At 41.6% G+C, this 15,682-nt stretch overlaps 1 protein-coding gene across 10 annotated transcripts in view; it reads left to right on the top strand.

The window, feature by feature from the left end:
• DGKI (diacylglycerol kinase iota) overlaps positions 1-15,682 on the top strand; it is a 430,242-nt gene that overhangs the window by 139,623 nt on the left and 274,937 nt on the right. For all 10 annotated transcript variants that reach the window (XM_055591024.1, XM_055591028.1, XM_055591025.1 and 7 more), the window contains 3 exons: positions 819-893; positions 1,301-1,357; positions 11,682-11,747. In XM_055591024.1, coding sequence (XP_055446999.1) covers positions 819-893; positions 1,301-1,357; positions 11,682-11,747 — 198 coding nt within the window. The remainder of the gene's footprint in view (positions 1-818; positions 894-1,300; positions 1,358-11,681; positions 11,748-15,682) is intronic.

Here is a 15,682-nt window from a genome sequence, read left to right as displayed (position 1 = left end):
ACTGAGTGTCAGTGAGGCCAAACTATGTAATGCTTTTAAGCAGGAGTCTGGTTTCAGACCACCTGGCCCTGCTGTGCTCTAAGTGTATAACTTCCTGTGCCTCAGCTTTCTTATCTGTATAATGGAAGTAAGAATAGTGTCTTATTTCTCAGGGTGGTGAGGATTAAATGTTACTGTTTGTGAAGTGCTTACTAGAATACCTAGCACATGGCAGGTAGTACATTCATGTGAGTTGCTGTTATGTTACTGTTGCTGCTGCTATGATGATGATAATGATTAGTAAAAGTTAGACTTGTCTTTTTACTTTCCAGACTATCTGGGCAGAAACCCAAGTAAGTTTGTTTAGGTTTGTGCTGGAAATAAAACCCCGAGGTGAAGGCCCCTTGAAATGTAGACTCTTTGACTGTAGGGAAAGAGTGCTTGTTTTGAACCTGGGATGTTGGCCCTACCCCTTAGAGTAAACATGAAAAAAAAAAAAAAATTAGAAGATAATAATGCCTACCATGTTAGGTCATGAAACTTAGAGAAGGAAAAAACAGCAGAATAAAGAACGTGGCTCATAGTATATACTCAACATATAACATCTAGTATATAATTATGTTGTAAAGAGAACATCTCGGCCACCCTAAGTCGTGACTGTGTAGCTGCTTAGTAGATCAAAGGACTGTTGATGAAGCTTGTCGTATTATTGAATGTCTATGATGAAGTTTTAAATTGGTTTATGTTTGCCTTATTTCTGAATGTTCTCTTTACTACCAGGGAACCTTTCAGAGCAGACTGCTAACGTTTCTCCTTGTCTTCTGAATTGTCTGTTGTAGAAATCAGCTCTCAGGAGGAAGTGTGCGGTCTGTAAGATTGTCGTCCATACCGCCTGCATTGAACAGCTAGAAAAGGTGAGACAGTGCCACCTGCTGCAATCTCTGCTACCCTGCAAGTGTTTGAACTTCAAAGACAAAGCGTCAGTTCTCATTTTCAACTTCTTGACAGCTATGCTCTTTTAAAAACCTAGAAGTCCAACGTTAACACCAGATTAATAATGGGAGGACTATGCTTAAAGTTTACATCCACTCTATTGTTTACTGAGCTTTAATTTGATATCATTTCATGTTGACTCTTGGGTAAAGGAATAAAAAGGTTAGAGAGAAAAGCCTGGTATGGGCCTATTTCTTCACAATAACAGCAAGTATTGTCATTCGCCCATGGGATTTGTTGGTTTTTTAGGGTAACTCTAGGTAATTTTTAGGGTAATTCTAGTTAGGTGCTCTCCCTAATATAATACACTTTTCTTTTTAAATGACAGATTAATTTCAGATGTAAACCAACATTTCGAGAAGGAGGTTCAAGATCACCAAGAGAAGTAAGTATTTCAGAGCTCTAGCGCAAATGCCACCTTTTATTTCCCATTGATTCACTGGATTCATTGTCATCAGGGATTAAAAAAAATCTTGTCTCCCTCCATTTCACATTAGTGTCTTATCAGTATCTCAACAAATACAATCAGTAACCCCCCCTCCAAGTCTCTTCAGGGTGTGTCTGCTCCCCTTTCTTCTTCTCATAGAATGCCCTGGAGAGCGAAGGTCTATTGAATGAGCCAGAAAGTAGGGAGAGGGAATGGTGGTAGAATTGAAAAGGTAAGAAAGAAATAGTATTTTATTGGCTTTTGGTCTATTTTAATTCCACCTGGAAGAGGTGGCAACTAAACTGAGACCAAAGGATTGATCTAAGTGAAGTTTCGGGGGATCGTCAGCTCAGGGGTGAGTGAGCACCTTCTAGACAGAACACATCCACACAGGCTCAAAAGTGAGGGACAAACAAGGAAGGCACGAGACCCAAGAGATAAGCAGAAGCGAGACCACGAAGGCTCTTATAAGCAAGGATGCAAGTTGCATGTCTCATCATCATAGCAATTAGAGGGGCATTGAACAATTTTAAGCAGAATATATTAATCTGGCTACAGTGTGGAGGGGATGCCATGTATTTCAAGAGCAGCAATGTTAGAGGCACGGAGGAAATTGGCTATTCTCTTAGTCTAGGGAAGTGATAATGGTGATCTGAACTAACAGTAATACTGAGATGGAGAAAATTGGTAAATGTGAATTTGAAGGAAATAAGATGGTCAGGATATATTAGTTGATTGGATTTTGGACACAAGGACAAGGCTTGTTGTTTTCAGTCACTAAGTGGTGTCTGACTCTGTGATCCCCATGGACTGCAGCACACCAGGCTCCCGTATCCTTCATCAACTCCCTGAGTTTGCTCAAACTCACATCCATTGAGTCCCTGATGCCATCCAACCATCTCATCCTCTGTCGCCCCCTTCTCCTCGTGCCCTCAATCTTTCCCAGCATCAGGGTCTTTTCAGTGAGTCAGTTGCTTGCATCAGGGGGCCAAAGTATTGGAGCTTTAGCTTCAGCACCAATCCTTCCAGTGAATATTCAAGATTGATTTCCATTAGGATGGACGGGTTTGATCTCCTTGCTGTCCAGAGGACTCTGAAGAGTTTTCTCCAGCACCACAATTTGAAAGTATCAGTTCTTCAGCACTCAGCCTTCTTTATGTTCCAACTTTTACATCTCTGCATGACTACTGGAAAAACCATAGCTTTATGCCAAGCTCCCCTGTCCTTTGACTATAAGGACAAATATGCTGGCAAATGAATTGCCTTGAGGATATGGTAGAGAAGTAATGAGTTCAGTTGTAGAACTCTCAAGTTTGAGTTGTCCTGAGGCTCCCAATTGGTGATATCCAACAGAAAGCTGAGTGGTTATATAAGTTTAGAGCTTATGAGGAAGATTGGGCTAGAGGTTAGACATTGGTGAATTGTCAGCATTTCGAGGTAGCAATTAAAGCTATAAGCTTGATGACTGGGTAAGATAGGAATAGAAGATGTCTGAGTATAGATTGGTGTTAATGACAGTTAATGAATGAAGACGCAGTGAAGAAGAATAATATTGTTACTGATTAATACAAGGAGATTTGGAGAAAACATGGAGTGAGAATAGGCTGGCAGTGGAGGTTGTAGAGAGAGATAAAAATAGCTGTCCCCATTAGCTGTCCGTTCCCACTGTGCTTGTCTATTATGTCAGCAAGAGGTTGGTTATGGGTCATATGTAGGGTGAGAAAGTCTTAAGAAAAATGATAGGGTTGTGTTTACCCTTGATGTCGTTGGAATACACTATAGCATTGGCCAAGGGATAACTCAGTGATGGCTCAAATGAAGGAGACGTTTTATTTAGGACAATAGAAGAAATCGTTTTGAGTTTTTTAAGATGGACTTTATAAATTTCTAACCAGGGTATCCATATTTGGCTCCCTGTCCTTTGATTTCTCTTTTTCCATTTGGATAGGTAATTGTGATTGTTTCTAATTTCTAATATAAGGATTTGGGAGGATGTGTTTTCAGTAGCTGTATTATTTCTCTTCTGTGAAGCCAGACCCTTCATAAGTGTTTTCAGTGTCTTCCTTTGTCTTCATATCAAGGACTTGCTATTTCTTCCATGCCTGCATTTTCAAATCCTCACCTTCCTTGTAGATTATTTCTATCACCATTAACATGCTCTGAGACCTCCCATCTTTAAAAAACAAAAACAAACAAGAATATTCCTTAATTACCAACTGTGTCTTAATTGCAGCTCTGATTTTCAGTGTTGTGTTCAGTGCTAAAGTTCCAGAAGGTGTTAGCCATATAAACTGTTTCTAGCATGTTTCCCTCCTGGGCATTTTAACCTGTTCTGATCTGGTCTTACTCTACCCATTCACTGAAATTACTTTTTTAAATCTTGCCAATATCTCCTTGATGCCAGATTCATTAGCTATTTTCTGTTCTTATTCAGTCTTTCAAATGTGTTCAAACTACTCAGTATTTCCTCCTTCTTGAAATGCTCTCCTGTCATGACAGCTTTCTTAATGTTTCTCTTAAATATTTCACTGGATAGTCCTTCCATTGTTCACTCCCTGATTTCTACGTATTTGTTGGGCTTGTTAGTACTGGACTACACTGTGCCTACTGGCGTTGGGAGAACTCCAGTCCTTTGGTTTTCAGTATCGTGTCTGGGTTGACAACACTTGGAGTTCCATTTGATATGCCCATTGAATGTATCAGAGTCATCTCAAATATAATACTTTACCGACCAAACTCTATTGCCATCACTGTAAAAACTATATTTTTCAATTGTTTTGTATCTCAGAAAATGAGAGGACTATTGGTCCAACTCCCCAAATGAGAAAACAGGGGGTCATAATGATGCTTCTCTCAGGTACTCCCCACACTTAATCCATTTGCCAGCCCTATCAATTTTATTTATAAAATATATTTCAAATCGTGCATTTATCTCCATTTCTGTTGCCAGTGCCCTAGACTGAGACACCATGATCCCTTGCTGTTGACCACTGCGGTAACTTCTCCAGGATTCTTTAATTTCCCCCATCGATCCACCATGATATAAGAGAGTGATCTTTTAAAGTGAACATTGGATTATATCATTTTCCAGCTTAAAACTTGGCAGTGGTTTCCATGTCATTTAGAGGAAAACTGTACTCCTTGGCTTGGCATGAAAAGTCAAAAGCCCCGCATAGGCTGGGCCAGCCAACCTCTTGCAACCCATCCGTCTGCCACATGGATTTCAGTTCTTGAGGCACACATCAAGATATTCTTCACCTTCTGATATTTGTGTGTTTTGTCACGGCACTGGAGATCTCTATTCATGACCAGCTGTTTCTTACAGTTAGAGCCCCTCAGAGGTCTTTGTTGATTTCCACCTCTAAATAGGTCGCACATTGTTCTTTATCAAAGCACCTTGTTCTGCCTTCAGAGCACTTTGTGAGTCATAATTATTTACAGGTATTACTCATTTGCTTGTTTGTTACCATCCTCCTGTAGTGTAAGCTTTGGGAGATCACTCATGAAGTTTGCTCCAAACTCATTGTACCAAGCAGGATGCAGAAAATGTGATCAGTGAATATCTTTTGACCAAATGAGTTTATAGAGGAGTGAAAGTGTTAGTTGCTTAGTTGTGTCTGACTCTTTGTGACCCCATGGTCTCTCCATGGAATTCTCCAGGAAAGAACACTGGAGTGGGTTGCCATTCTCTTCTTCAGGGGATCTTCCTGACCTAGGGATCAAACCTGGGTCTCCTGCATCACAGGAAAATTCTTTACCAATGAGCCACCTGGGAAGCCCATGAAGGGGTTAATTTTCCCCCAAATCTCTAAGAACTCTTATTCTAAGAGTACAATTTGGAAATGATTCTTATGTCACATGCTGTGTGCTGTGCTTAGTTACCTAGTCATGTCCGACTCTTTTCAACCCCATGAACTGTGGCCCACCAGGCTCCTCTGTCCATGGGATTCTCCACGCAAGAATACTTGAGTGGGTTGCCATGCCTGCCTCCAAGGCATCTTCTCAACCCAGGGATTGAACCCAGGCCTCCCACACTGCAGGCAGATTCTTTACTGACTGAGCCACCAGGGATGCATGACCCATGGGGATTCTTAATTAAGAGACCTTAGTTTACTTCATGTAAATGAAAGAAACAGTCACTTTAGAATTAGTTTGACTTGTGTTCCAAGGCCATCTCTGCTTCTTTTTCCCTCAGTGGTGTCTCTAGGGCTGGGACCTGGAGCGGGGTTGTTAATCACTGTCTCCTAGGCTTTGTGGGGTGCTTGATACCTGGACTTTTTTTAATGAATGTTGGTTTGACTCCTCTAAGTTGAAACATTCCAGATGGACTCAGTTTCCTTAGACATAAGCTGCTTGGATTGGTCTATAATTTCTAAGATACTTTAAAAAACTCTATGAGTAATGCTTTGCCAACCAAGGTCTGTCTACTCAAAGCTATGGTTTTTCCCGTAGTCATGCATGGATGTGAGAGTTGGATTATAAAGAAAGCTGAGTGCTGAGGAATTGATGCTTTTGAACTGTGGTGTTGGAGAAGACTCTTGAGAGTCCCTTGGACTGCAAGGGGACCCAACCAGTCCATCCTAAATGTCCATTGGAAGGACTGATGCTGAAGCTGAAACTCCAATCCTTTGGCCACCTGATGCGAAGGGACTGACTCATTGGAAAAGACCCTGATGCTGGGAAAGATTGAAGGCAGGAGGAGAAGGGGATGACAGAGGATGAGATGGCTGGATGGCATCACCAACTCATTGGACATGAGTTTGAGTAAACTCCGGGAGTTGGCTATGGACAGGGAGGCCTGGCATGCTGCAATCTATGGGGTTGCAAAGAGTTGGACACAACTGAGCGATTGAACTGAACTGAATATTATGAATTGAACTGGCTGCTTTGGACAATAATTGAGCAATTGTGTTATACATTTTTGCTAACCATACTGAAAATAATCCCTGAAATAATGGATCGCCAAGATTTTAACACCCATAAGTAATAACCCTATTCTTACCCAGTATTTGACGGTGGTATATGAATAATTCAGATTATTGATGAACAATAAAAAGATGTTATAGTCTTAGAAGCCTTGCTCTGCTATCTTAACAGCATGTATCAACACTCACATTTGCAGTGTGAGGCTTCTGAGTCTAATTTCAGTTCAATAATTTAGGAGAAATGAATAATAGTCAAAAGGAAATAGTATGAAAAATTTAAGTGCTTGGGAAAGATGGATGATAAAACAGCAGTGATTCTCTAGAAGTGTTCTTTTTCCCCTAACTGATAAAAAACAATAGATGATCCTCCAAAATGGTAGCTATGTGATTTGTCAAGGAAATTAGGTTGAGAATTTCATTCAATTTAACACATATTTATTGGCTTTCACTTTGTTCAAGCTATGTTTAAGCAGCAATAGAAAAAAATTTATATCAGATCTAAGAAGACCTCTAAATAGATGGATACTTGACATCTCAAATCAGAGTCACAGAGACAATTACTCAGTTTCTACAGTGGTGATTTGTATGAGTTATTTTGTCTGTGCCTCAATTGCCTACCTGTTTCCTAGGAAGGGTGATATTAAAAATATTCAACAACTTGCAGAGTCATAAGTATTTAAATAAGCAATTTAAAAATGTTCTGTTTTATTCCCTAACTAAACTAAACTACATGGTATTATAAATCTGTTTACCAAACAATATATGTCACCTCACAAATGATTCATCGTCAGTCTCATAGTTTCTGAATAATTGTTGATTTGTGGAAATTGCTGGTTTAATCTTTTGATTAAGGTTGTCACTCACTAAATAATCCCGTGAGTCAATCATGATTTCTCATAGGTAATTGCATCAAATTCTTCCAGTGTTTCCCTCCTTCAATTCTTAAATGGAGAGTCATTAGGTGATTTATAATCTCAATAAGCAGAGTTTCTCTTAACATCTCAGTGTTATTGTTCATTCTCCCCCAGCTTCTGCTAAACTAACAGCAATTATAGTAAATTTTTCTATCTCTCATAATACTGCCTGACATTTTTATGTATTCAATATTTCCACTACTGACTGTCATTGAAATCATTTATTGAAAGAGCTTGAACTTGATGCTTCAGAGCAGAGAAGAGGCCCTGCAACAGAGTGCTTGAGAATACAGGCTCTTTTGCCAGCCTGCCTGGGTTTGAATCCTTGCTCAGCCCTTGACATTTGAAGTCACCACTCTATACCTTAGTTTCATCGTCTGTAAAATGAGGATGATGATGATAATTCAAGTCAGACCTTTTGATAAGCTGCCCTACAATGATGTGAATTGGGATAGAGTACAACTGGCAGTTGGCCTTGTCCTCCCAGGCAGTACTTCTCATGTGGGTGGGCTGAAAAGCTGGAGCAGTCTGCCTCATCTATGAGGTGAAGGGTCTGGTACCTTCATCCCAGTAGAGTTTCTGCACTGACCTGGAGGTATGGACAGTAAGCAGGTTCCTGGACTTGCAGCCATAGGCCCCTGAATTGTTTATATTGATACCTGGACAGACAGCTGCCATCAGTGGGGCATAGCCCAGTTTTCTGACTTTGTGGTGGAACCCAATGGCATTGTCCAGGCAACATGGTTTATTTTCAGAAGAGAGCTCCAGAATTTTAGAGACCTGTTATGCCCAGAATTAACATTCTAATTTCTTAATAATGAGGAGGTAGAAATGGTGTGCAGTGTTGAGGGCATGGGGGGTGCTATGGTAGCTATGGAGGAGTCAGAGGGATGGTAGAAGCACCGAACTGCAATTTATCAATCAGTATAGACATATTTCAATGTTTTTACCAACTCAGGGTTTTACTAGTAGTTATCAACTCTATAGCACCTCTATTCATGAAAATTCTCATGAAAATTAAAATTATTATTATATGTAAGGCATTTTTTAATTAATTAGTTTAATTGGAGGATAATTACAACATTGTGATGGTTTTTGCCATACATCAACATGAATCAACCGTGGGTGCACATATGTCCTCCCCTCCTGAATCCCCTTCCCACTTCCCTCCCCACCCCATCCCTCTGGGTTGTCCCAGAGCACTGGCTTTGAGTGCCCTGCTTCATGCATCAAACTTGTGCTGGTCATCTATTTTACATATGTTAATATACATGTTTCAGTGCTATTCTCTCAAATCATCCCACCTTCTCCCATCATTCGCCTTCTCCCACAGGAGTCCAAAAGTCTGTTCTTTACATCTGTGTCTCTTTTACTGTCTTGCATATAAGATCATCATTGCCATCTTCCTAAATTCCGTATATATGTGTTAATATACTCTATTGGTGTTTCTCTTTCTGGCTTACTTCACTCTGTGTAATAGACTCCAGTTTTATCCATCTCATAAGAACTGACTCAAATGTGTTCCTTTTTATAGCTGAGTAATATTTCATTGTACATATGTACCACAACTTCCTTATCCATTTGTCTGCCAGTGGACATCTAGGTTGCTTCCATGTCCTAGCTATTGTAAACAGTGCTGCAATTAACACTGGGGTACGTGTGTCTCTTTCAATTCTGGTTTCTTTGGTGTGTATGCCCAGCAGTGGCATTGCCGGGTCGTATGGTGATTCTGTTCCCAGTTTTTTAAGGAATCTCCACACTATTCTCCATGGTGGCAACAGTTTGCATTTCCACCAACAGTGTAAGAGGGTTCCCTTTTCTCCACACCCTCTCCAGCATTTATTGTTTGTAGACGTTTTGATGGCGGCTATTCTGACCGCCGTGAGATGGTACTTATTGTGGTTTTGATTTGCATTTCTCTGATAATGAGTGACGTTGAACGTCTTTTCATGTGTGTATTAGCCATCCGTATGTCTTCCATGGAGAAACGTCTGTTTAGTTCTTCGGCCCACTTTTTGATTGGGTTGTTCATTTTTCTGGTGTTGAGCTGTGTGAGCTGCTGATGTATTTTGGAGATTCATTCTTTGTCAGTTGTTTCATTTGCTATTATTTTCTCTCATTCTAAAGACTGCCTTTTCGCCTTGTTTATTGTTTCCTTCATTGTGCAAAAGCTTTTAAGGTTAATTAGGCCCCATCTGTTTATTTTGTTTTTGTTTCCATTACGCTGAGAGGTGGGTCATGGAGGATCTTGCTGTGATATATGTCAGAGAGTGTTCTATGTTTTCCTCTAAGAATTTTATAGTTTTCTGGTCTTACATTTAGATCTTTAATCCATTTTGAGCTTATTTTTGTGTATGGTATTAGATATGTATTTTAAGGCATTTTAAAAAGTGCCTGACAGAGAGATAGTACTCAAGAAATGTTAACTATTATTATTAGCTTCTTTCTGAGAACAGTGTAAGAATTGTGTCCTTATTTTATTAAACTGCCACAGTAGAAAAAGCAAGACAAAAACTAGACTAATTAGTAGGACCATTATACTTCTTTATATCTTATTATAGTTAAAAGACCATTGTTCCTCCAGGATCTTTGTTAAATTTTAATTTAAATTGGTTTGACATAATGAAGAGAAATAGAGGTGACAATTTGGAATTGATAATGCTAATGCTTGTTAGAGGTATCTTTGTCACTCTGAATTTCGTGTCTTAACATTTTTTTTCTTGACATTGATCTGTTTTCTGTGTCCCTCCTTACTTTGAACAATGCCTGGATAGTAGGCATTAGGTAAGTATTTGCACGGAGAAGGCAATTGCACCCCACTCCAGTACTCTTGCCTGGAAAATCCCATGGGCGGAGGAGCCTGGTAGGCTGCAGTCCATGGGGTCGCTAAGAGTCGGACACGACTGAGCGACTTCACTTTCACTTTCATGCATTGGAGAAGGAAATGGCAACCCACTCCAGTGTTCTTGCCTGGAGAATCCCAGGGACGGGGGAGCCTGGTGGGCTGCCATCTCTGGGGTCCCACAGAGTCGGACACGACTGAAGTGACTTAGCAGCAGCAGCAGCAGCAGCAAGTATTTGCAATTGAATATACATTAGAGGGCCTACTTTAAAGGGAAAACATAGAGTGTGGCCTGACAATACAAATGTTAATTTCAGGTAAAGTATGTGTTCTTAGAAAAGGACAGGATAAAAACAATAACAAGTACTTTAGGTGAATTGGCCTAAGAGAGACAAATTGTGTGTAGGTTACTAGGGTTTACCTGTAGCATTAGGCCTGAAGACCACTTTCTCTGTTATAAAGCATCCCAACAGCTGGGTGACATGTGCTTCTTGAGTGATTATCTATTTAGAAGGAAAAGGACCTTCCATGTTTCCTACAGCACAAGCCAAGAATAGGGGTTCCCAAGTGGTGCAGTGGTAAAGAACTTACCTGCCAGGGCAGGAGATGCAGGAGACATGGGTTGGATCCCTGTGTTGAGAAGCTCCCCTGGAGAAGGAAATAGCAACCCATTCTAGTATTCTTGCCTGGAGAATCCCATGGACAGAGCAGCCTGGTGGGCTACAGCCCATGGGGTCACAAAAGAATTGGACACAACTAAGTGACTAAGCGGAGAAGGCAATGGCACCCACTCCAGTACTCTTGCCTGGAAAATCCCATGGACGGAGGAGCCTTGGTAGGCTGCAGTCCATGGGGTCACAAAAGAATTGGACACAACTAAGCAACTAAGCACACACACAAACAAGCCCAGGATAGACCTTGGAAACTGATCCCATTCAGAATACCTAAGGACAACCTCATTGCAGAATTTCATGATATGCCCATGTCTCTTGTCTTTGTCATCAGTTTTCTTCAGTGTTTCTCTTCCTCTACTTTCGCTGGTTAAAAAACAAACAAACAAACAAACTCTCAAATCATGAGATCTATTTCTTTCTGAGAATTTGATTTCTTTAAAATTCTTCTTAACACAAATATTGAGTATGATGCTTGCCTGGCACTTATAAAGCATTAAATACACATGTGTTTTCTAAAATGCATGTCTTTGTCCTTCTCTCCTTCACCTCCTTTCTTTAAGAATATTTCTTACCCACCTCAGTTACCTCCCAGCCCAAGGTCACAAACCTAAACCATGTTTTTACTAAGAAGAAAGCAGAGTACCAGGAATTCATTACAGGCATTTGTCACCAGGAAGCTGCAGAGAGAAGGCATGACTAATGGTTTCTGCAAACATGAAAGATCACCAAAGATGGAGACTTAGCTTCGTTTTCCCAAGTGGATTCGTGTTTATTGTTAAACAAATCACACAGGCACATACTTGTTTTTGTGCTAAGATGGGCTTAAATGATTGTTCATGGGACTCTCTACTCTTAAAACACTTAAAAGAAAAGGAGTTCTGGAGTTTGCAGATTGAAATGTATTCATTTACTTTTGTTTTCCCACAGAACTTTGTGCGTCACCACTGGGTGCACAGGCGTCGGCAGGAGGGAAAGTGTAAACAGTGTGGTAAGGTAAGGCGTTGCCCTGCGTGGCCGTGCATTGGAGGAAGGTGTGCAGGCCTTGGCAAGCACCTGAGGTCGATGAGTCCCATCACCTGAATCCAGGGCTCAGTACGTCACTTCCCTTCCAAAGGCCTCCTTCCTTTAGGCCTCCTTCCCTTAAGGTGGGCTTCCCTGGTGGCTCAGATGGTAAAATGTCTGCCTGAAATGCGTGAGAACCGGGTTCAATCCCTGGGGTAGGAAGATCCCCTGGAGAAGGAAATGGCAACCCACTCCAGTGTTCTTGCCTGGAGAGTCCCAGGGACGGGGGAGCCTGGTGGGCTGCCGTCTATGGGGTCACGCAGAGTCAGACACGACTGAAGTGACGCAGCAGCAGCAGCAGCAGCGGTCATTACCTCTACTGCATTTTCATAGGGGATTTGATTTCAGTTGTGCCTGGCTGTCCTAGTGGTTTCCCCCCTTTTCTTTCATTTAAGCCTGAATTTTGCTATGAAAAGCTGGTGATCAGAGCCACAGTCAGCTCCAGGTCTTGTTTTTGCCAACTGTATACAGCTTCTCCATCTTCAGCTACAAGGAATGTAATAAGTTTGATTTTGGTATTGACCATTTGGTGATGTCCATGTGTAAAGTCGTCTCCTGAGTTGTTGAAAAAGGGTGTTAGCTATGACCAGTGCATTCTCATGGCAGAATTCAGTTAGCCTTTGCCCTGCTTCATTTTGTTTTGAAGATTTCACCCAAAGATAGGCACAATAAAGGACAGAAATGGTAGAGACCTAGTAGATGCTGAAGGGATCAAGAGGAGATGATGAGAATACACTGAAGAATTGTACAAAAAAGATCTTAATGAATTGGATTGCTACAACTGAGTGGTCATTCACCCACAGAAAGACATTCTGGAGTGTGAAGTGAAGTGGGCCTTAGGAAGCACTGATGTTAATAAAGTTAGTGGATACGATGAAATTCCAGTAGAACTGTTCAAAACCATAAAGGAGGATGCCATCAAGGTGTTGCATTCAATATGTCAGCAAATCTGGAAGACCCAGCAGTGGCCGTGGACTGGAAAAGGTCACTCCTCATCCCAATTCCCAAGAAGGGTAGTACCAAAGAATGTGCTAACCACTGGATAGTTGCACTCATTTCCCATGCTAATAGTTTAGTTCAGTTCATTCATTCAGTCGTGTCTGACTCTTTGCCACCCCATGGACTGCAGCACACCAGGCCTCCCTGTCCATCACCAACTCCCGGAGCTTGCCCAAACTCATGTCCATCGAGTCGGTGATGCCATCCAACCATCTCATCCTCTGTCTTCCCCTTCTCCTTCTGCCCTCAATCTTTCCCAGCATCAGAGTCTTTTCCAATGAGTCAGTCCTTTGCATCAGGTGGCCAAAATATTGGAGTTTCAGCTTTAGCAACAGTCCTTCCAAAGAACACCCAGGACTGATCTCCTTTAGGATGGACTGGTTGGATCTCCTTGCAGTCCAAGGGATTCTAAAGAGTCTTCTCCAACACCACAGTTCAAAAGCATCAATTCTTTGGCACTCAGCCTTCTTTATAGTCCAACTCTCACATCCATACATGACCACTGGAAAAACCATAGCCTTGACTAGACGGACCTTTGTTGGCAAAGTAATGTCTCTGCTTTTGAATATGCTGTCTAGGTTGGCCATAACTTTCCTTCCAAGGAGTAAGCGTCTTTTAATTTCATGGCTGCAGTCACCATCTTCAGTGATTTTGGAGCCCCAAAAAATAAAGTCTGCCACTGTTTCCACTGTTTCCCCATCTTAAGGGAAATCAATCCTGCATACTTGTTGGGAGGACTGATACTGAAGCTGAAGCTCCAGTATTTTTTGGTCATCTGATGTGAACAGCCAACTCTTTGCAAAAGTCCCTGATGCTGGGAAAGATTGAGAGCAGAAGGAGAAGAGGGTGTCAGTGGATGAGATGGTTTGATTGCATCACTGATGCAATGGATGTGAACTTGGGCAAACTTCAAGAGATGGTGAAAGACAGGGAGGCCTGGGATGCTGCAGTCCATGGAGTCTCAAAGAGCTGGACACAACTGAGTGACTGATCAACAACAAGAAGCTGGTCTCAATAAAGGATGTTTTGATTTCGTAGAGTGGAAGATAATTTGGGAAATTATAGTCCTCATCAACTCATTTCTAATAAGTGTGTTTATTCATGTGACTCCTTTCGGTCAAGCACTGGGTTGAGCTGACCACTATGCATTTTTGACAATGGAGGGAGGCAGGGAAGTTTTGGCCACCTAGGTTGTGGGGAGGGTGAGACCGGGGAAAAAGTTTGGTTAATTTTGTTGTTTGCCCAGTGCCTGGAAAGAAAATATGCTGCAGCCATTGGTCACCAAGCTCTTCTTTGGAAGGCTACATTCTTTAGCCTCAAGGGTATGCCCCTTCTTCCATTATAACTGGTAATATCTCCTCCAATTCAACACAGTGACTTCCAGATAGTTCCTTTCTAGCCTGGAATCTTTCCAGGCTCGAAAATAGATTAAAAGCAGACAAAATAGAATAAAAGGGGGAGGAGGAAAAAAGGGGGGAGGGGAAGAGATAAAAATAGGAGGAGGAGGGAGGGGGAGTTGAAAGATGCTTACCAGCCCTTTTCCACAGCTGGAAACAAAAAGAAGTCAGCCCTTTGCCCTCACATGACCCTCCTTCATTGGGTCCATCTCCTTCCCTTTCTAGTGTTGCCCTAGTGGTGGTGGATTAGTCACTAAGTCATATCCGACTCTTTGCAACCTCATAGACTGTAGGCCACCGGACTATTCTGTCCAGGGGATTTCCCAGGCAAGAACACTGGAGTGGGTTGCCATTTCCTACTCCAGGGGATGTTCCCGACTCAGGGATTGAATCTTTGTCGCCTGCATTGCAGGCGAATTCTTTACTGACTGAGCCACCAGGAAAGCCCTGGTGTTGCACTCGGGCTTACAAATTTTCTCTTACTTAGTGAAGGATAGACTGTCTACAACTTTCCCATAAGAATGTGCACATGTGTATGCATAAGAGAGAATGAACAGGTAGGCACAGCCAATTTTAAGGTCGGAGATGTGAACAGTAGGAAGGGTTTGGAAAAACTACTTTCACTGGACAGCCTAGTAGCTGGCACCCCCTCAGCAGTTTTCAAGCTATAATAGATTTAGAGAAATTTTATTAAAAGAAAATCAATAAGCATTGTATATCTTGTGACAAATATTCCCTAGCGTCATATTACACACTCCTTTCTGGCCTTGCCTTCTGTTGGCGTGGTCAACCACAGAGGAAGAACTGGACAACCTACAGTCTGAGTTGCTGTGACCATGTCTGTCTTCCCGGCCAGTGTCTCCAGGCATAGGAGTGGTCACAGGGCGCTTCTCATCACAGCTGACTGTGGGGAAGTCTGTGGTCCCAGCTCTTCACATAAAGTTCCTATAATACTGTACTATTATATTCATCTCCTGTGTTTATAATACAGCTGCTTATGGATTCTCACAGGCTCAAGCAATTGTGGCATGGGGTGGTCTTAAATCTGTCTCCTTGCTGGATAATAAATAACCCTTCTTTGGAGCCTGATTTATCCCCTGGATTAGAAGAAACCTAGTGACTCTCTTTCCATTTGCAGACTAGATGGTTGAAGGTGCATTTCAGATTTTTTGTGCTATGCATAGTTTTCATCAGTATGGTTGGCTGTACATTCTTACATATCCAGAGATTTCTAAATCATTCCCCCCTGCCACCCCACCCCCCCCACACACTTCTATGCAGATTATTCCATAGTTTATCCATTCGAATGGGGTAATAAATATATTCACTTACCAAAACCAAATTTTTAAACTGATGGTTTAAAAACATTTGGGCTTATTAGTAAGTGTTTATAGCTAAGAGTGTTTGTAGTTTCACTTTCTGCTTTTTAAAAATTAACAGTAAATATTTGGACTAATTTTCTTGCAATCC

Source organism: Bubalus kerabau, chromosome 8 (assembly GCF_029407905.1).
Source record: "Bubalus kerabau isolate K-KA32 ecotype Philippines breed swamp buffalo chromosome 8, PCC_UOA_SB_1v2, whole genome shotgun sequence".
In the NCBI taxonomy this organism is placed as follows: domain Eukaryota; kingdom Metazoa; phylum Chordata; class Mammalia; order Artiodactyla; family Bovidae; genus Bubalus; species Bubalus kerabau.
The sequence above is the reverse complement of the archived record's forward strand: the minus strand, read 5'-3'. Positions and strand labels throughout refer to the sequence as shown.